This window comes from Leuresthes tenuis, unplaced genomic scaffold (genome assembly GCF_036924035.1).
Source record: "Leuresthes tenuis unplaced genomic scaffold, fLeuTen1.0.hap1 SCAF_8, whole genome shotgun sequence".
Classification (NCBI taxonomy): domain Eukaryota; kingdom Metazoa; phylum Chordata; class Actinopteri; order Atheriniformes; family Atherinopsidae; genus Leuresthes; species Leuresthes tenuis.
Genome location: NW_027325362.1, coordinates 33,810,549 through 33,833,395, shown reverse-complemented (window position 1 = coordinate 33,833,395; position 22,847 = coordinate 33,810,549). Strand labels below are relative to the sequence as shown.

The window sequence follows — 22,847 nt, the reverse complement described above, 5'->3', positions numbered from 1 at the left end:
ATAAGTACGCACTGGTAACTGTGCGGCTGGCGGTGGCAAACGAGAGGGCGAGTACCCGCTCTACCTGGGCAGTATTTCTGGTGTTGAACGCTGTGATTCATTGGATCATCCTTGGTATTATGGTTGCCTGCCTCTGAAAGAAATTCCTCAGCCTAACTTACAAGCTTATAGCCAGCTGAGGCAGTGTCTATTAAAGTGGGTCACCAATTAAAGCATGCTAGTCATCAGCCTCCCCAGTACTAACGCACATTCAGGACAGCACAGAAATACCTCCCAGGTAGAATGAGTACTTGCTATGTAGATATGGCTGTCATTAACTCGTGTGTCTCTTTCTCAGCAGGTAAACCAAGCCCATCACTCAACTCATCATTGTTTCTGGTAATCACTGTGAATCACAGTTTCACTGCTGCTCTCAGTCTCACACATTCCTTTAATCCTTGGTGTTCCCTGGCTCACACTACATAACCCACACATCCTCTTTTGTCTCTCAAACTGCCTCAAATCAGCTATCAGATACCTCTATTTCCCCTTTCTACTCTCTCAGAGTTCCCCGGCTACCTGGACCCTCCCTTTGGCTCCCAAAACCACCTACCTGTAAATCAACTCTGTCTTAATTCTAACTCCCAATCAGTGGGTCTACATGATGAGATTAACTGGATTATAGCTACAGTTGGGTTATGCTCCTTATCTGAGGGTAATTATCCTTGGATATATGGCGGTGAATGAATGGAATCACTGGCACAAAGCATGTCATACCCCGGTACCATAGGTGGCGCTGTACCCATTTCAGCTATCGCTAATAGAGCCACTTCCTGTTGACGTCTTCACCACCAACAACAAGAACAAACAACAAAGTTGTATGTAGTGCCATGTAACCCCACTGAGTCAGTGGTAAAGAATTGGATTAATGGCTTAATTACAATAAGTAAATAATTACTTAATAAGTTATTAAATTCATGTATACACCTTAGTTTGACTAAAAATTGGACCGGATCGGGTTACTCGCGATCGGATTAAGACCCTGAGATAACTTGGTTGATAGTCACACTAAACGTGCTTGTAGACGGTGAAACACATTGTGGATCGGATTGAGCGTTCTGCGCTTGCTAGAGATTTTTTCCTGGGATCATCATCCGCAAGTTGAAGACGATATTACTGTTGTTGTCTCCGCCATCAGAAAGAAACAAACAACATAATGGAGAATGCTCCGTTGTGCATCGTCTGTGCCATAATCAGCTCATCACAGATGTAGAGGGACGCAGCTTCATCTCGCTCTGCGTTCGCCATCTTTCTGAATGCCTGAGTTTGTTGTTGTTGGTGGTGAAGACGTCAACAGGAAGTGGCTCTATTAGCGATAGCTGAAATGGGGACAGCGCCACCTATCGTACCGGGGTATGACATGCTTTGTGCCAATGATTCCATTCATTCACCGCCATGTATACTTAGATAATTGCCCTTGCTCAAATAAGGAGCATAACCCAACTATAGCTATAATCGAATTAATCTTACCACTGAGTGTCTGTGTCTGCTCTTTGGTTCTTTTGTGAGTTGGTTAGGCACCTAGCCATGACATAAACTACAGACTCCAGATAACATATATACATGAATGAAACCTACAAACAATATGGTGCATCAATATTGACCCATAATACTCTAATAAGACATTGCAATGACCGACAATTACCAATAAGTTCCATTTATTTAGCTGGGCACGTTTCCACGATGGGCACGCAGTTCTCAGCATAACACCACCAGGACCTGAACGTTGCTCATTTCTGTTGTTGCTGATTTGTTGTATTGTGACCTCTGTGGTGCGTTGACCTTTCTGGGCCACCGTAGATACAACCTCCTGCGACAAGTATGTAGCCGCCGCCGGGTCGCTATAGTTATAAGCTCAAGAGCCCTTATACGTACTGCACCATAACGAGTGGCCTTTATTCAAGAGCAGCTGGAGAGTGAAAGGGGAAATAGCAGCTGTAAAGGGTTCTGGGTCAGGACTTAAAAGAACTCACAGCCTCTGTAGTGCCAGCTCAACCGGTTAAGCTGCTCAGCACTCAAACTATGGTGGATTTTATGTATGGAGCATTGTTACTAAAGTTTCTATTTCCTTTTGTGATTTAAAAAAATATATTTCTAATTAATCAAGATTTATTTGAAATTTGTGAAGAATTCATGATTAACTTTAAAATATCAGATACTCCAGTATGGAGGACTGTCATGATCTGAAATAAATAGAAAAATATATGAATTACTAAATAAATAAGCTTGTATATTATTAAATGTCACTGAAATAAGTACATTTATTTTGCCAAAATAGTTGAATAGAATGTGAAAAAGATATGTAGATAAAATTATTTATTTCTTTATCTTATTTTGACTTGATATATGTATTCACTTATCTGTTATTTCCCAGTGCATTTTCTCCTCATATTTATTTCTCCAACCCCATCTATTTCCAAGTTTTTGCTTTTTACATTTCCCTGTCTCTGTTTTTACATTTCTGCCTCATTATGCAAATGAGGGGGCGGTCTTTCCAGATCTGTCAGGAGCCCAGCTGCTAAGCTATTGGATGACTATCGGGACTGTTCCTGAAACCGGAAGTGCCAAAATGGTACTTACAGTACCGAAGCTATGATACAGCTTGTTAATTAAAATACTAGTTTGTATTCTCTAAGTCACTGACTGGTTTGTTTAAAATATAGTTAATATATGTTTTTAATGTTTGAACAAAAATGTTAGCTGCGTGACTGTATGCACTTCTCACTGTTGTAGTTCTAACTGCAAGTTAAACTAGCCGCAAACACCGCAAGCCTCCTCTATTTTTGGTCTCTGTGGCTGTGTTGTTATGAAACAGGCATCCAATGACACGCTGAAAGACTGCCTCCGTAATTAGCATAATGAGACAGAAATGCATACGGAAAAGTAAAAACGAAGACTGGGACATGTAAAGAGAAAACATGGAAATAAATAGTGGGAATAAATGCACCGGGGAAGTAACAGAGCAGTAAATACGTCTACGTATATAGTCTGCAGCTGGACAACAAACTGAACTGGTCACTGAACTATGACCATCTCTACAGCACGGTAAATACTGGGATGTATTTCCTGAGGAGGTTGGCAGCTTTTAACCCTGCTGCATATTTTTTAGCCGTCTGTGGTTGCCAGCGCTCTCTTCTATGGTGTGGTGTGCTGGGGAGGTAGCGTCAGAAAGACGGACACAAATACACAAATAGATTGGACAGACTGATCAGACGTGCTGGCTCTGTGGTTGGGATGAAGCTGGAAAGGGGCACTCCGACACTACAGGTGTATGTGTCACCTTACTTCACTTCACTTTATTTCTTAATGCTGACCGCATGCTACTTTTTGCTTTTTTGCTTTTATTGATGCAAATGCTGCTGAGTCCACAAATTCCCTTTGGGATCAGTAAAGTATTTATCTATCTAATCTATCTAATTAACACAAGCTTAAATGAATAAAGTTTAAAATAAAATCAGAAAAATATATCTATTTAACATTCTATTAAATCATTTTAGCATACATTTTTGGTTCCTTGTTTCAGCAGCATTTACTATTCTATAAACTTCATCCATTTATACATCTATTTCAGACTATGACAGTTTCAGCCCTCCATACTCCAAAAGAGACTACAAGGGATATTGGGTTTTTGTAGCATTTATTTAATCTTATAAAAGCTATTTCATGACGCATGTTAACATCAACTTTGAATAAAAGTTATCTCTGAGTAAAAATGTACATAAATTAGGAATATTTAAGTATTTGGTATGCCTCTATTCATCCACAGATTTGTGCAATACCTCCCAAACAATGACACTGCAGCATGATCTGACAATGTTCCAAACAGGTTGTTGTGATGACAGGAATGCTTGGCTTTCCTTGTCTTTAAGTGTCCCTGAATCAGTAGACCAGTGATCAGACAGCTGTAGAAGGATGTCAGTGAGGGTCAGAAATCCTTTCAAACTATAAGATGCGTTTCAGCTCATTATCATGCCGCAGTATGAAACTGTCTAGTTAACGTTTCATTAAAAATTAACTGGCTTCCTACTATAGTCAGAGATGGGTGGCTTCGGTACAGGGGTTGCATCTAGGGTTGGTAAATGCCATCAGACTTGATGTTCATATCAACTTCCCAGAAATAAAAACGATGATTTAAAAAAATGATTATATGTAATATATTTGTGAGAGACAGAGGTTGACATGAGTATTAACTATGAAATTCATAACTATATATATTCCATGTCCAAGGTACTTTCATTGCATTATAGAAAACATTAAACAGAAAAAAGCCAAATATTTATCCAACATAAATACCACACCTTAAGTAAGTGATCCTGAGATATACAGGGAGGAACATTGTAGTAGTGTAGCACTGCAGATGGAGGCTGGATGATGTTTTTGGAGGCTTGTCCAGCACTGCTAAAACGGTTGTTCCTGGTCATGGCAAAGTCCTTATAGCTGCTGCTCCTGTCTTCCAACTCAAACACCTGACTCAGGATCACTGTGCGCTGCTTAGACACACTGCACACAGCACAACATCTGAGTTGTCTGTCTTATTGCATTTATACAAGTCAAACAATATAAAAAGTTTAAAACCCAACCAGAGCAGCATGATTCTAAGATAAAATGGAATACAGAGTAACACCATTGGGATATAAATAGGGCTTTCAATACTAAAGAAAAGTAAACTAAACAGAAGGTTTCTAGTGAGGAATGTTTAGTGTAAAGTCATCTATGAAAGCACATACAAGTTAGGATTTGTTAATAGATCGGGATGGGAATTGTTAAGAATTTAGCAATTCCGGTTCCATTATCGATATCGCTTATCGATTCGGTTCCTTATCGATTCTCATCCAGTTATATATAGTACAAATATAGTACAAATGGCTTTGGTTGCAGTAACACTTTAATTTCAAGTATGCACCAACATTTCCATCATGTCCATCTTGGGGCGCCAGGGGGTGTATTCTACTTACAGGAGGTTCTCAGCCTAGCGGAGAACATTTATGCCAGGTTGCCTTAGTGAAGAGTCTGGCCTATAATTGAATTTCAGATTTAGGAGGAACCATTTCATCATTACTGTGGAACACTTGGACAACTCTTTACTCTCACAAGGATACTGGATAATGTGTGGGAGATTGTCCAACCAGCATACATGTGTTACATGGCCCTTTGCCACAGTACACTCAGAATGAGAGCCACCTTGCTGTACAACAGGAGTGAGAGCTTGGTTTACACTGGACTGCATGCAGGCTCCCATTTGCCACAGATTGCGTTCATACCGCTTATGAATAGAATATCTAGGAGCAGCCAAGGTAGGAAGGATTTCAAGTCCGGGTGGCTTGCATCTTTGCTTTTTGTAGATGATGTGCTCCTATTGGCTTCATCCCGCAGAGACCTCTAGCAGGCACAGGAGCTGTTTGTAGCAAAGTGTGAGGCAGCCAAGATTAAACGTAGCCCCTCCAAGACTAGGGTCAGTTGGAAAATGGTAGATAAATATCACAAAATATCATCTTGAATTGTGTAACTTTTCTCACATTTTCAATGAAAAAATATTTAAGAAATTTAAATCCCTAGAACATTAAAATTCCTCTGAACAACATCACATTAAACTCCTATTCACAACAAGAGGCTTTATAACAGCACACATTGTACGCTGTGTATCTAAATGCTGTGTATGGGGTTTGCACTTACCATACATTGAGTCTTTTGCCGAACACCTTGATGCTGTTGAGGTGTGTGATTGCTCTGTCCACAGCATACTCATCTCCCATCTCAACCAGCGCTGTACCAGGTACACTTTTCATGAACTTTACCTACATACACACACAAAAACATAACAGCTGTCTTATCAAAGGGATGTACACTTTAAAAGTGTCGATGTGCTAATTTGAATGAATTTGACTGAATTGGATTATGACTGTATTACAATGAATTGGAGTGGAATTGGTTTGAGCTGGACAGTACCTTTGAAGCGCCTTATAATGATTGTAGTGATGTGAATTTAACTGAATTTAATTGAAGTGAACTGAATTGATGTAGAAATATCAATACATTGGGCCTCATGCAAGAACCACTGGTACGAACAGAAGTCGTGTGTAGCGTGCTCAGGGATGCCCGGAAAGGGGGGAGACCCAAGAAACCTTTTTTTTTCTTTGATCTGTTGGTAGAGGTTTCAAAACACAACAAAACCACCAAATTTACAATCATGAGAAAGGAGATGGAAAAACATTCCAACCAAGGACCTTCCACCTTTGGAAGATTCTGGAACATCTGCTCGCCCAGCCAGAGCTGGGTTTGAATAAACAAAGACTCACCTTTTGGTACCAAAATGAGGGAGAAGGATGCATACCAAGAAAGGACATTACCATTCTTATCTAAAGAGCTGTAAATTAAAACATGACACTTACCAAAAAGACAAAACACAGACATTTTTGGGAAATAAGGAAAGTCTTCAGAGCCAATTCCAGACATATTATTGAATTTGTGCCAAATATGCATCATAACTACAAGCTGTGAAACATAAAAACGGACAGCCCAAGCTTCATATTAAGACTTTTCACCACGTCATATGTAAAACACCAGGAAAGTAATTATTCTGTCATACGTCTCGACTGTCGTGCCGTGGAGCCACAGTGTCATCTAAAGTTCAGTGGTACTGAACCTTTGAATTAGAATCATTCTGCATTTAAATACTCCTGTGACTGCAGCACTGATACAAATGAACTGTGTGCGTGTCCCAATAAACCAGAGGTCCAACCGGTGGAATAACATTCAGTAAATTAAATGTGTGTGTAATAACCATCTCCACTTTAAACTGATACGACTTAAACTCACCATAATCAATTGTCTTTTATTATATGGAGGCTGTCAACTGTTTCCTGTTTATCATGCATATGTTTCAAGCCTGTGTTATAATCATTGTATTAATGTACTCTTTGAATGTGCGTTGGGATGCTGGGATAAGAGAGATGAATTTTCTTTTATAGAAGTTCATTTAGGAATGAAGGCATTCTGTTTCGCTCAAACCAAGTCAGCCATCTTACTGGTTGAGAGCCAAAAAACAAATCTCTGCCCTCGCCAGTGAAAACCAACCGTGCAGAAATTCAAAGCTATGCCAGTAAACTCTTGTAACCTCTGCTTCCTTACTCTTCTCTCTTGTAAATTTCTTGACTCCGTTTTTTTTTGTTTTTTTTAACTTCGCCATGACTGCGTTTCTTTTCTTTTCTTTCTTGTCTTTATCCTTACTCACAAAGAAACTTCACGTGGCAGACTAAATTTAATTCAGAAAGAAAGGATTGGAGCTTTGTGTTTTGTTTACACTTAATCCAATTCCCTTTAAGACAAAGTTTGTTTAAACTTTATTTTTGGTTATATTGACTCGACACCGTTCCGAAGCTACTCAGCCACAGAACCTTCGGCCAAAGGGAGTCGGACTGCGCACCAAGTGCGGTCCAGCTGTTCCAGAGCAAACCACTTAGCCAAAGGAAGGAAGAATCCACAAGTAACAGCTTGGGAATTGGCTTTCCAGACGGCCTGAAAATAGCTGGAGGACGCTGGTGGATACCTCTGTTAAACCTGCTCAAAGTAAGATCAATCCACTTCTGACTTCCTGAGAGTCTTGGGCTGTGGTTTGGTACGGAATAAATGCCAGGTTTAAAATAACCATTACTTTATCCATCATAACAAACTATCCCCATATTTAGCACAAAGCCCGTATTAGAAGTGATATTAAGACAAAAGTCCCATATGTCTCCAATCCTTGTCCTTTGCTATTAACCAAAACTGTGGTGTTAAGTCATTATTACTATATGTCCTGAGTGAATCTTAAGGTTTCTGTGTTCTGTCAATGTTAAATAAATAACCATATATAATCACTAGCCATCTTTCATGCTTCTTAAGTAATTCTGGTCAATTCAGACGAGAACGCTCTCCTTCAGTAATGACTCCCAGTTGAGAAATTCTGATACGTTCCTCCCAACTTGAATGGGGGGGTTGTGCCCTGAGGTTATAAAATTATTAATTAATTTCATATCTGGAACGCTACACGTGCGTACGAGTGATTTAAGAAAATTTGCGCATTCACCAATTTTTTCGTATTTCAAGTTTTCTTTCAGGTTGGAACAGAATTTACGAGTGATCCAGACCTGTCGTAGGAGTCCGCTGTCATTCAAATCAAGTTTGCTTGACTAATGGATTGTATAGTTAATTACTTTGAAGATATCATAAATAAATATATACATTATATCCATAATTATACTGACATTATTCTGTTTGACTTAAATTATGCACTAATTGATGATTAATTTGACTCTGCAAAGAATAATGTCAATGGGAAGTGTAACCAGCGGCTGACTTGCTACTTTTGGATGCCTTAGCCGGCACGTCAGGCTCTTGGAAGAGAGTGTGTGTTCCGAGAGCGTGTAAATATCCTTGCGGAGACCGACGAATGGCTGACATCGTGATTTAGATCGCCAAGGACTGTACTGCTGAAAATATGCAGCTTGCTAGAGCCACAACAAGCCGATCAAACCCAATTCTACCACACGTCCAGGTCCTGACCACCCTTGGATTTTTGGCCACGGGAACCTTTCAGAGGGAGATAAATCGGGTGTGTCCCGTTCCTATGTGAGTTGTCCGCTCCCCCTGTCCATCAAAGCTCTCATCAGTTTATCATTCATGGTACATCAAATTCTCATACACCACTGTCCAACAAGTACAAATTAAGAGGGACTTTCATGCCATGGCTGGACTGACGAACATAATCAGTACAATAGACTGCACACATATACGCATCAAAGCCCCTTCACCTTACGCGTTCCCTTTCATCACCCACAAACAGCACCACTCCATCAACATCTAAATCACATCAAACTCCAAATGCAACCTTTTAAATGTTGTTGCTCGGAGGCCGGGGGGGAGCGCACGACTCCTTTTTTCTGCAAAATAACGCAGTCTTGCGCAAAGTGAGCATGGAGATGGTTGCCTTGTTGGTAACTGACTTGTCTGATTGTTAATATTCACCATGTGTCAGAGAACAGTGGAGGAGGTAGGACCCAGATGCTTTCTTTCAAAATCAAAAGGGTTTATTCCAAACAAAACAAAACAAAACAGGGAGCAAACTGCTCTATAGCTCAGAGAAGGCCTGCCATGCCGGACTGACTACATAAAGCGGAAATATCCCCACACGTCATTCCATTAGTTTATTTTTCCCTGATAAAATCAGCAAACTCATGCGACGCCATTGTTTTTGCATCAATGTTTCATCCAAATTAAATTTGCGCGACAGGTAAGGCAAAATTTCTTCTTGACTTATGTTGTACGGACAGCACCACCAAAAAAGTCACAGACCATAAATAAATATGGAAAATCAATTCCAAGTTTTCTTCTTGAAACATGCTGTCAGAAAACAAATAACAGCTAATTTTTTGTTTTCCGATTTTCATTTTGAAAATAAAAAAACTAAAAACGAGTCGTTTCCCATTTCTCCTTTTATTATTGGTTTGTTTCCCGATTTTGTTTTTTCAAAACCAAAAGAAAAATCGGTTGACCGTTAAATACACGGACCGAGACGCTTGTTTTAAGCCATTTTCATATCAAACCATTTCTTCTTCATTTGTTTGACATTACAAACTACAGGTGACACGGAATTAACAGCACTCGTAATTTCTTCCCATTTCTTCGCTTTAGCAGGTCCCGTAATTCCTCTGCTGACACTGCTAAAAATGACAGATTTTCCTTTTTGGATCTCTGAAAGTGTCACAGTTTAGTCATCCAACCATCAGTAATTTTCCATTGATCCTGCTTCTGCCCCACTCAGCCTGTCAGCCACACACACCTCATCAGTTCACTCCACTCACCTGTGCACACAGCTGCCTCTCATCACATGCAATCAGCCCAGCATATAGTCACCAGCTCCACACCCTATCCTTTGCCATGCATGTCTTTCCAGCGTTCTCCTGCCAGCTTTACCGGTACCGACCTCGCCTGTCCCTGATTCCCTGCTTCGTCTGCCTCCTGGTAATTCGACCCAGCCTTCTGTCCCTGACCAAGAACTTTGCCTCTCCTCTCCTGATTCTTGTTTGCTGGTTTCTAAACCGTTTGTCTGTCTGCCAGAGTCTCAGTAAAGCCTTGAACTTTTTACCACTGTCTTCTGACTCCTTTGTACTGCAATTGGGTCCATACACCACCCGTTACAGTAGTCCTGTACAGGCTGATGCATACGCCAGACAAGCTGCAGAGGCCAACACCAATACCTTTGCAGCCCTCTCCGCCCACTTGCAACAGCTGATGTCCACTCGCCCTTCTGCAGTTCCAGTCCCCACACCGGAAACTCCTGCTCCAGCTCTGCCACAGCCCAGAATGATCTCCGAGCCCAGAGTGGGAACCCCTGAGCGATATGATGGAAACCCTGAACTCTGCGGTTCATTCCTGACCTCCTGCTCCTTACTCTTCGGCCTGCAGCCATACACGTTCGCCACTGAGGAGGCTAGGGTGGCATACGTAGTTAGCAACCTGACCGGCAGAGCCCTCCTCTGGGGAACAGCAGAGTGGGAGAGGCGGACTTCCACCTGTGCATCATTCCAGGCCTTCTCTGAAGAACTACGCAAGGTGTTCGGGTTGGGTGCTTCCGGACCTGATGCCGCCCGTGATCTGCTCTCCCTGCGCCAAGGGAACCAGTCAGTGGCTGACTTCTCCATCGACTTCCGGACCAGGGCCCGTCGAAGCGACTGGAACACTGCTGCTCTGCGCGATGCTTTTCTGCATGGTTTGGCAGACTACATCAAGGATGAACTGGTTTCCTCTCCTCTACCTTCCACACTGGACAGTCTCATTGAACTTACTGTTCGGCTGGACCTCCGCATACAGGCCCGGAGAAGGGAGAGGAGACAGAACACTCCTGGTCGTCTCGACCCAGCCCGCTGGCCAGGTTACTCATCTGCTTCCGGTTCCTCTTTACCCGTTATGGATAATGGTGTAGAGTCTAAGCCCATGCAGGTGGGCCGCACCAAGCTTACATCTGAAGAGCGAGAGCGCTGCCGTAAGGGGAATCTGTGTATGTACTGTGGACAAACTGGACATTTTATCTCCCGCTGCCTGTTAAAAGACAGGGCTTCCCCAGTGAGTGAGGAAGTCCTCGTGAGTCACATGGCAGCAAAGTCTTCCTCCTCAAGCTTACGCCCTCTGTTCCAAGTCAAGCTCCTCCTTCCTGGTGGTGCACACACCCTGCCCACTTTTATAGACATTATCTGGTGCAGATGCCAACATTATGGCCGAGAGCTTAGCCATACAACTCGGACTTAAGAAGATTCCACTTGACACCCCAATTCCTGCCAAAGCCCTTGATGGCCATCTTCTGGAGACTGTCACTCACCAGACTTCTCCTGTCCACATGCTACTTTCCGGTAACCACCATGTCATCTTCCAACATTCCACTGATATTAGGCTACCCTTGGCTACGTCAACACAGCCCCCACATCGACTGGGCCACAGGGGGCATCCTCGGTTGGAAGAACTCCTGCCACCAGGTCTGCCTTAAAGAGGCCTCTGTACCCCAGCAGACAACGCACTCTAGTTCCTGCCCTGACTTGTCCAGAGTTCCTGCCGAGTACCATGACTTCCGGGAGGTGTTCAGTAAGACTAAGGCGACTTCATTGCCCCCTCATCGGCCTTATGACTGTTCCATTGACCTGATGCCTGGCACTTCACCTCCCAAGGGGCGTTTGTACTCCCTGTCTGGTCCTGAATGGGAGTTCATGGAGTCTTACATCAATGACTCCCTGGCTGCCGGTATTATCCAACCCTCGTCGTCTCCTGCTGGGGCAGGATTTTTCTTTGTAGAGAAGAAGGACAAGACCCTGCGCCCCTGCATTGATTACAGGGGACTTAATGACATTACTATAAAGAACCGGTACCCTCTTCCCCTCATCTCCTCAGCGTTTGAGTTACTTCAAGGAGCCATAATCTTCACCAAGCTCGACCTCGGTAACGCCTACCACCTTGTCCGCATCCGAGAGGGGGATGAATGGAAGACTGCTTTTAACACGCCCACCGGACATTATGAATATTTGGTGATGCCATTTGGCCTCACCAATGCCCCGGCAGTTTTCCAGGCCTTGGTCAACGACCTCCTCAGAGACATGATCGAAAAATATGTTTTCGTCTATTTGGACGACATCCTCATTTTTTCTAAGTCCCACAAAGAACATATCCACCATGTCCAGACGGTCCTCCAACGCTTGCTGGAGAACTCCCTTTTCGTGAAGACCGAAAAGTGTGAGTTTCACTCACAGACTGTGTCCTTCCTGGGTTACATTGTGACTCAGGGTCACCTGGAGATGGATCCTGCCAAAGTGGACGTAGTTAGGTGCTGGCCAGTCCCTGAAACCCATAAGAAGCTGCAGCTCCCAGCTTTACCGGTACCGACCTCGCCTGTCCCTGATTCCCTGCTTTGTCTGCCTCCTTGTAATTCGACCCAGCCTTCTGTCCCTGACCAAGAACTTTGCCTCTCCTCTCCTGATTCCTGTTCGCCGGTTTCTAAACCGTTTGTCTGTCTGCCAGAGTCTCAGTAAAGCCTTGAACTTTTTACCACTGTCTTCTGACTCCTTTGTACTGCAATTGGGTCCATACACCACCCGTTACAGAAAGCAGAACTTCAGTCTCAGAACCTGTTTTGAGGAAGAGAGGAAGCGTAGCCTTTTATGGTATTATTTAGGGCATGGAGTACGCAAATTTACTGTCCTCGTGCATGTGCACTTAGATACGCACTGGTGGGATTCATCATGTTTACGCAGGTCATTTACACACTTTTCCGAAGTCAAGAGTATTTGTTGAATCTGACGTGGCGTGTTCGTGTGAGAAAAATTTTGATTAAGAATACGAAAATGTTATTGCATTAGGCCCAATGATTATTATCACAAAGTTTGTTTGAATTTCAATCAAGCAGCAACAAAAAACATTCACAATAGTAAAGTTTGATTTTATAAACAGAATGAACAGCAAAAACATTTCAAAGACTCTATTTAAGTATAAATATACACCTACCTTCTCAATGTTGCCATAGAGGCAGAAGAGGTTGAATATACGGGTGCAGTTCATCTTGGATGGGTGGAGACCACTTACCATGGCTACAGAACTAGGGGCATAGCCAGAATATGAAGAGGATGACTGGGGTAGTGGGTAGGACACCATGTCTGGAACATCCACTAGGCTGAGCTTGTACCTGCTATGGCTGGGCAGAGGCAGCAGGGGGCAGGCTAGACCACATGACACACACACAGCAGGAGACTCAATTCACTTAACAGAATTCAGTACCTCAGAAGAAAATATTTTGAAATGTTTGAAATGACAGCACTTTCATGTGGGGGTCCCTATTAGGACATATTATAACCATTTTTATGGTTTTATGTTTTATGGTTTTTATGGTAAATGGTTTTAATAACTCAAACTGAATCTGAACCCGTCGGCTGGGTAGAGTGGTGGTTAGCCCTGTTGCCTCACAGTAAGAGGGTTCCTTGTTTGAATATTGTTTTGTGCGTGTGGGGGGTGGGGCATGTTCTACTAGAATTATATTTAAAAAATGTGTGGTGACACAAAAATAATGAACAACTAATTTGGAGGGAATAAATAGATCTATATATGTGCAAGAAAATAATACAGAAATATATACAGGTGTATTACTCCTGTTTATATATGTACAAATAAAGAACGAAAGTAAATAAACTGCAACATTAACAAAAACTTAAATTAATGTAGTTAAAAATGAAGGCAGAAAAATGTATTTATTTCACATTCCATTTAATTTATTTTTGCATAAATTATTTCTTTAAATTTCATCATCATATAACCTTATTTATACATCCATTCATCTAATGTCATCTGCAACAGGTTCAGGAGAGAAACCCAGACATCCCCCTGCCCAGGGACACTCTCCAGCTCATCCTGGGGGATCCTGAGGTGTTCTCAGGCCAGAGGGGATATATAATCCTGCGAGTCCTGGGTCTGCCCTGGGGCCTCCTCCCAGTAGGATATGCCCAGAAAACCTCCAAAGGGGGGCGACCAGGAGGCATCCTAACCAGATACCCAAACCACCTCAGCTGACTACTTTCGATGCTGAGGAGCAATGGCTCTACTCCAAGTTCTCTCCGAATGGCCGAGCTCCTCACCCTATCTCTAAGGCTGAGCTTAGCCACCCTCCCGAAGGAAACCCATTTCAGCTGCTTGTATTTGTGATCTCGTTCTTTTGTCCACTACCCAGATCTCGTGACTATAGCTAAGGGTTGGAGCGCCCTCACTATTTCTCGTGCCATCACTTGTGAGCAAGATATCCAGATACTTAAACTCCTCCCTCTGGGGCAGGGACTCATCCCCATCTAGGAGAGAACATTCTATCTTATTCCGGTTGAGATCTATGGCCACCGATTTGGAAGAACTGAAAATAACCTCTGCTGCATCACACTCAGCTGTGAACCGCTCCAGTGCACGCTAAAGATCTCATAGTTGGATATTTTCCCAACAGAGCACTTTGCTCTCAGGCTGCAGGTTTCCTTGTGGTTCCCAGAGTTTCTAAAAACAGAATGGGAGGCAGAGCCTTCAGTTATCAGGCCCCTCTCTGTGGAACCAGCTGCCAGTTTGGCTTCAGGAAGCAGACACCCTCTCTACCTTTAAGATCAGGCTGAAACTTTCCTTTCTGATAAAGCTTATAGTTAGGGATGCTTAGTTTATAAGCCAGTGAAGCTTAAAAACAAAAGGCTAAACCATAAACAGAGTGGAGGATGAAGTGTTGTACTCATCAGGCCCTGTGCCTCGTGCCACTGTGGGCGCTGCGTTAAGATTTGGGATTTGATCAGTTGATCTGGTCTTCATATGTATATGTAATGAAAATTATTAAAATGTAGACTTAGATAGAAGATAAAATCATTCATGTGTTGCATTAGGTCTCTAAAAGACAGCCTATAGATTTACAATGACAGATGGCTTTCATATACCACCTGTTTCACCAAATTTAGAGCCTTTTAAACACCTACTGTCTGTTGCATGTGAGTTTGAAGGTATGCTCCACCTTTGATCATTGCATATGACTGGTAATCTCCTCCTCTGGCAAATGTGTGTATATCTGTGAGTGTAGTTTTACTAGTGACAACGTGAAATGAAAAGTAACATTGTATAAAAGACCTGATTGCATTAGCTGTCAATTTCTGAAAAGCTATCTTACCATAGCCATTGTCACTGAAGGATGATGGGTGTTCTCCCAAAATCGCCTGTCTTTGTCTTCCCTTTCCATGTTCTGAAACAAACAAAAAAATTCAAAGCTAATACAGACACACATTATTAGATTCCAAGCATGATTTTACCATATTTACTTAAAACAATGCAAATTTACACGAGTGCAAATCAATTGTGGAGGGAAAGGGAGAAGAGGCGAAGCACACAGCCCATGAAACTAAAAGGAAAACACATGCAAGACCAGAATGACAAAAGATCACTACAAGGATCTGACACTCAACTGAGAAAGCCAAGAAGAATAAAGACAGGGAGTGGCTGCAGGTGAGTCAATGAGGAACACACGGTGACACGACAATCTGAGGCAAGGCAGATGACAAAATTGTGCAAACCAAGAAAAATAAGCCTAACCATGACGGAAAAAATCCTGTGTGGTGCTGAAAGCCAAAAGCTTGACAGTGACTGGCTGCTGCATCCTAAATGTATGATGGAATGTTAAGGCAGTTCTCACTGTACAACCAGCAATGCTTCCAAAAGACTGCATAAACTGAAGACTTCAAATGCTTCAAAATAAGTCTTCTATAAATCTGTATATGAAATTGAAAAATACTTAATTAATCCAAAAATCTGAAATTATTTTGGAGTATAAACAATTAAGAATCAATAAGAGTTACCATTCATTAGTCATTGTAAAAAAAGAATGGTGTAGTTATTGTTGTGGGCAGGAATGCCCTGCCAGTGAATCTGCTGGTCACTGAGAACAGCTTCTGGGTCTTTGCGGTCTGACGGCTTTGCTTTGCGGTAAGACGTATTGCATCACTTCCTGTTGCTTTGTGTGTGCACTGTGACAGTTCTCGCTCTTCTTGAGCTACTAATAATCACCTTATTTCTCCCTATAATTTACACATCTTGCATAGTTAACTCTATCCCATACTTGTTATATTCTAACGCTCACTCTTACAGATCTTTAGTTTTTATTTTTCACTTTTTAGCGGTGTGTCTGGTTCTCTAGCTTAGCATGGCTACCAGTTCTCTTCCTCTATCTCCTGCTTTCACCTGCTCCGTGTGTCAGATGTTTAGTTACTCCTCTGCCTCCTTTAGTGGTAATGGTACATGTAACAAATGTAGTCTTTTTGTAGTTTTGGAGGCAAGGCTTTCTGAATTGGAAGCTCGGCTCTGCACTGTTGAAAACCACCCGATAGCGAGCCAGGCCCCTTTAGTCAGTGCGGAGCCACCTAGCGTAGCTAGCTCTGTTAGTCGTCCCCGAGCAGATCCCGAGCAGCCGGGACTTAAGAGTGGCTGGGTGACTGTCAGGAAGAGGAGTCATAGTCCTAAAGTCAAGCCCGTGGTTCACCATCAACCTGTCCACGTTTCTAATAGATTTTCCCCACTCAGCGACACACCCGCTGAGGACAAAACCCTGGTAATTGGCAGCTCTATAGTCAGAAACGTGGCATTAGCGACACCAGCGACCATAGTCAAATGCATTCCAGGGGCCAGAGCGGGCGACATAGAATCCTATTTAAAACAGCTGGCTAAGGATAAACGTAAATACGGTAAAATAGTTATTCACGTCGGCGGTAATGACACCCGGTTACGCCAATCGGAGGTCACTAAAATTAATGTTGCATCGGTGTGTAATTTTGCCAAAACAATGTCGGACTCCGTAGTTTTCTCTGGACCCCTGCCAAATCTGACCAGTGATGACATGTTTAGCCGCATGTCCTCATTCAATCGCTGGTTGTCTAGATGGTGTCCAGCAAACAACGTGGGCTACATAGATAATTGGCAATCTTTCTGGAGAAAACCTGGTCTGAAGAGGAGAGACGGCATCCATCCCACTTTGGAAGGAGCGGCTCTCATTTCTACAAATATGGACGGATTTATTAGTCATCCAAAAACATGACAACCCAGGGTTGAGACCAGGATGCAGAGGTGTAGTCTTACACACTTCTCTGCGGCTTCCCGTCTGATGCTGCCCCCCCCTCAATCAAAAAACACAAAAGGAGCAAATCCTCTTGTGCAAAAAAATTTAAAACAAAAACTTTAACTGAACAAAAACATCAAACTATTAAATGTGGTTTGCTGAATATTAGATCTCTCCCTTTGAAGTCTCTGTTAGTGAATGATTTGATTTGTGATCATCATATTGATATATTTTGTTTTACAGAAACCTGGCTGCAGCAGGAGGATCATGTTAGCATTAATGAATCAACTCCCTCTGACTATTTAAATGTTCAAGTTCCTAGAACCACAGGCAGAGGAGGAGGAGTGGCAGCTATCTTCAGATCAGGGTTACTAATCAGTCCTAGACCCAAGATTAGTTTTAGCTCTTTTGAATCTCTGATTCTCAGTTTTTCCCAAAGTGGAAATCACAAAAACCTCTTGTGTTTGTTGTTGTGTATCGTCCACCTGGCCCTTATTCTGAGTTTCTGTCTGAATTCTGAATTCTTCTGAGTTTTTATCCCAGTTAGTGCTGAGTACAGATAAAGTCATTGTAGTGGGTGACTTTAATATTCATGTAGATGTTGAAAATGACAGCCTAAATATTAACTTTAATTCTATATTAGACTATTGGATTTTCTCACAGTGTTCACAGACCTACTCACTGCCTTAATCATACCCTTGACCTTGTGCTGACCTATGGCATTGAGAGTGAACAGTTAACAGTGTTCCCTCATAACCCTGTCTTGTCTGACCATTTTTTAATAACTTTTGAATTTACATTACTTGACTACACGGTTTCTGAGAAGAATTCTACATATAGAAGGTGTCTGTCAGAGAATGCTGTAACCAGATTTAAAGAGTTGATTTCATCATCCTTTTCTTCACTGCCATGTGCAGATATGACAGAGGACGGCTACCTAAATTTTACTCCAGTAGAACTTGACTCTCTTGTTGACAGCACTACAGCTTCAATGCGTACAACACTGGACAATGTTGCCCCTCTGAAAAGGAAGGTAATCAGTCAGAAGAGGTTGGCTCCTTGGTATAATTCACAGCTGCGTGCGTTAAAGCAGACTGCAAGAAAGCTGGAGAGACAGTGGCGTTCCTCTAATTTAGAAGAGTCTCAATTAGTCTGGAAAGATAGTTTAATAACGTATAAGAAAGCACTTCGTAAAGCTAGAACTGCGTATTATTCATTATTGATAGAAGAGAATAAGAATAATCCCAGGTTTCTTTTCAGCACTGTTGCCAGGCTGACAAAGAGTCCGAGCTCTGTTGAGCCATGTATTCCTTTAACTCTCAGCAGTGATGATTTCATGAGATTCTTCATCAATAAAATTGTTTCTATCAGAGAGAAGATTAATGGAATCCTTCCCATTATTATCACTGATGTATCATCAAGTAGAGCAGCTTTAGAAGTATCTTTCGAACCTGAATTGTATTTAGACAGCTTCTGTCCAGTTGATCTTTCTGAGCTAACAACAGCAATAGTCTCTTCTAAACCATCAACTTGTATGTTAGACCCAATCCCAACCAGACTGTTCAAGGAGGTTTTCCCCTTAATTGACACTTCCATATTGGATTTGATCAATCGGTCTTTGTTGATAGGATATGTACCTCAGACTTTTAAGGTTGCTGTAATTAAACCTTTACTTAAAAAACCTACTCTTGATTCAGAAGTGTTGGCTAATTATCGACCTATATCCAATCTCCCTTTTTTGTCCAAAGTTCTTGAAAAAATAGTTGCAGCTCAACTTTGTGATCATTTACATAGAAATAATCTGTTTGAAGAGTTTCAGTCAGGATTCAGAGTGCATCATAGCACAGAAACGGCACTGGTGAAAGTTACCAATGATCTCCTGTTAGCTTCTGATAGCGGACTTGTTTCTGTGCTTGTCCTGTTGGATCTCAGTGCTGCATTTGATACGATCGATCACAGCATTCTGTTACAGAGACTTGAACATGTTATTGGGATTAAAGGAACTGCATTAGGCTGGTTTAAGTCATATTTATCTGATAGATTCCAGTTTGTTCTTGTAAATGAGGAATCTTCCTCACACGTTGGAGTAAGTCATGGAGTTCCTCAGGGTTCTGTGCTTGGACCGATTCTTTTTACTTTATACATGCTTCCATTAGGTAACATTATCAGACAGCATGGCATAAATTTCCATTGTTATGCTGATGATACTCAGCTGTACTTATCTATGAAACCAGATGAAACCTACAGGTTGGTCAGGCTACAAGCCTGTCTTAAAGACATAAAGACCTGGATGACTCAGAACTGTCTGCTTTTAAATTCAGACAAAACTGAAGTTGTTCTCTTTGGACCTGAGCGCTTCAGGGAGAAATTGTCTAGTTATATAGTTACTCTAGATGGTATTTCCTTGGCTTCTAGTTCTACAGTGAGGAACCTTGGAGTTATTTTTGACCAGAATTTATCATTTGACGCACATATAAAACTGGTTTCTAGGACTGCCTTCTTTCACCTTCGTAATATTGCCAAAATCAGGAACATCCTGTCTCAAGGTGATGCAGAGAAACTAGTTCATGCATTTGTTACTTCAAGATTGGACTACTGTAATTCTTTATTATTGGGCTGTCCCACATATTCTCTGAAAAGCCTCCAGCTGATCCAAAATGCTGCAGCCAGAGTTCTGATGAGAACTAACAGGAGAGATCATGTTTCTCCAGTTTTAGCTTCTCTTCATTGGCTCCCTGTTAAATTCAGAATAGAATTTAAGATTCTTCTTCTCACATATAAAGTTCTTAATGACCGAGCTCCATCATATCTTAAAGATTTAATTGTAAGATATTTTCCTAACAGAGCACTTCGCTCCCAAACTGCAGGTTTACTTGTTGTTCCCAGAGTTTCTAAAAGTAGAATGGGAGGTAGAGCCTTCAGTTATCAGGCCCCTCTCTGTGGAATAAGCTGCCAGTAAATGTCCGGGAAGCAGGCACCCTTTCCACTTTTAAGATTAGGCTTAAAACTTTTCTTTTCGATAAAGCTTATAGTTAGGGATGGCTCAGGTAATCCTGAAACATCCCATAGTTAAGCTGCTATAGGCTTAGACTGCTGGGGGACCTCATCTGTCACACCTTTCCTCACTTTGCTCTCTTTTTCCCCCTGTTTAATTTCAAAATTGATTTTATGTACATGTGACATTATTGTGGTTATTAACCTATGTTTCCCTGTTCCAACAGATATCCTTTGAATGGCGTTATGGTGTTTTTCCCCCCTCTTTTCCCTCTTTTCTGTCTTCTCAAACCCCAGCTGGTCGAGGCGGATGGCCACCCTTCCTGAGTCTGGTTCTGCCAGAGGTTTCTTCCTGTTAAAAGGGAGTCGTTCCTTTCCACAGTTGCCACAGGCACGCTCAGGACGGGAGATTGGACTGAAGACACATTTCGGTGCAATCTGTTGGTTTCCTTAGCTAGGATATTAAATTTTTTGAATTAGCTCTATATGAATTAATTGGATTATGATTACAATGAATTGAATTCCAATTGGCTTGAATTGGACTATATTACTTAAGTGCCTTGAGATGACAATTGTTGTAATCTGGCGCTATATAAATAAAATTGAATTGAATTGAATTGAATTGAATGGCTTTCTGTAACGTTCTTAATTGCAGCAGAGCTGAAGAAACCTCTGACTGAACACACCCTATACAGACCATAAATGTTTCGAAGGGACAAGCTGGGCACCCAGAGGTGGATCACCATCTGTCCTCATTGATTTTTGATTACCTCGCCAACAGACCAAAATATGCAGGAGTAAGAGACTGATGAGTCTGAGATGATTGTCCACAGCATGGGGGCCCAGCAAGAAACTATTCTGGCCCCATTTTTGCCTTCTGCAGACTTAGTTCTCTGATGACTCCAATAACTGCTGCATCACAGATGAGGGATGAGGTTGATGGGTGTCATAGAGAGTGGGCCATCTCCAGAACAACGTAGGACCTACACAAAGTTTGGAAGTTCTGTCTGGTCACAAGGCAAACTAGGCTTGTTTGGTTCTGGTGGGTGACCAGCAGGGAGGAGTAGGTGCTGTGTAAGACTGATCAGCTGCATGATTTAGCCCTTGCTGTGTTTTATGGGTTCAATTATTTTTTCAATCTTGAGTATCAGGAGGCAGCTTCACCACACTGAAAATGAGGCAGAAGTAAGCACTAGAAATAATTTAAAAATTAAAGAGTTTGATTTTGAATAAAAGTATGTAACTCCACATGAATGAGCTGATGTTGGAGCTGCATTATCATAGCAGAGATCCATAGGGGAAAAACTGTGAGCAGTCAGTGAAGCAAAGACTCACGGGACAGTTAATGTTTAAGTTGTGATTTGCTGTATTTTGACTAGTAAGAGAAATAGTTTATGTTGAGATTATGTGATGTAGGTTTTAATATCAGTAAGTGAGAGGAGGGACTTCCGGTGATGCAGCTGAGCTAGGAGGACGTATGCTCCAGAGCTCTTAAGGAAACCTCGGTTTTAAGTTATAGATAATGTCCGCTGTACCTCAGACTTTATCCATCTGGTGAAATATGGACTTGAGACCTCGAAATAAGACGCAAAGTTCAATTACTAACCACTTTTCTTCTTGGGAAGCTGTAGCACGTGAAATGAGCGCTGATGGCCGCAGAAGAGTAATAGGATGTAGAAGGAAGCCACGCCATACTACAAGAAATAAAACGTGGTAATGAAGCACTCTCCCAGAAGCTCGATGCCAAAACTACCAAAATCAATCATTTTGGGGTTGAAAACGGTGATAGATTGGATGTGCTCACATATTATGGAGGCGGAGGAGTGAATTAGCTCAGCTGAAGACAAGCTAACTGAATTGGACTCCCATGTCGTCTGTTAAAGGAGAAGGATTTTCTCATTGACAAAGTGGATAAACTAAAGAATCAAAGCCAGCACAATAATGTGCACATTGTTAACCTACATGAGGGTGGAGAGGGAATGGTTCCAGTGAGGTTCTTTACAGATTGGATCCTCTTGGTGCTGGGACAACAGCACTTTCCCGAGACACTGATTATTGAAAGAGCACATCGGTCTGCGACATACCACCGGTCAGGAGATAAACGACCCAGACCCATTCTCATCCATCTACTCAAGTACCAGGACCGGGATAAAATTCTCAGAATAGCAGTTAAGACATCCAGAGAAAAAGGTGAGCCAATGACTGTCAATGGAGATGCAGTGATGTTTTTCCCAGATCTGAGTGCAAACCTGGTGAAACGCAGAAAGGAATACAACCATGTTAAGAAGGAGCTGCATGCAAAGAAGCTCCAATTCAGCCTCCTCCTACCTAATGGAGAGAAAAAGTTCTTAAAAGCACCCGAAGCAGCGACTTCCCGGGAGGCGATTAGTCATGCTCCTCACCTGTGACTACAGGTGCAGCGCTACAGCTCCTCTAATGCCGAAGGGAGAGCGATTCCTGCATATCCTTTCCACAAATTATTTAGTGACTCTTATATAAGTGCAGCGATATCCCCGCCATACCTTTTATTTTATTTTCTTATTTTTCTTTCAAACAATTTATTTTTGGACATTTTGGTCAAAAAGGGAGCTTATCCTATTGTTGTGAGGTTGCACTTGAACTTTCATTTACTTCTGGTTGGTGTTTTTCGATGGTGCTGAATGTTCAGAGGATCGGTGCTTAAGGG

General features: G+C 42.0%; 1 protein-coding gene across 2 annotated transcripts in view; it reads right to left on the bottom strand.

The window, feature by feature from the left end:
* Window positions 1–22,847, bottom strand: part of LOC140313454 (heterogeneous nuclear ribonucleoprotein L-like) — a 66,499-nt gene that overhangs the window by 7,479 nt on the left and 36,173 nt on the right. The window contains exons 8-11 of one of the 2 annotated variants that reach the window (XM_072391550.1): window positions 15,233–15,304; window positions 13,063–13,274; window positions 5,713–5,834; window positions 4,338–4,539 (exon numbers count right to left, since the gene is read on the bottom strand). In XM_072391550.1, coding sequence (XP_072247651.1) covers window positions 4,338–4,539; window positions 5,713–5,834; window positions 13,063–13,274; window positions 15,233–15,304 — 608 coding nt within the window. The remainder of the gene's footprint in view (window positions 1–4,337; window positions 4,540–5,712; window positions 5,835–13,062; window positions 13,275–15,232; window positions 15,305–22,847) is intronic. The other variant, XM_072391551.1, reaches the window with a different exon arrangement.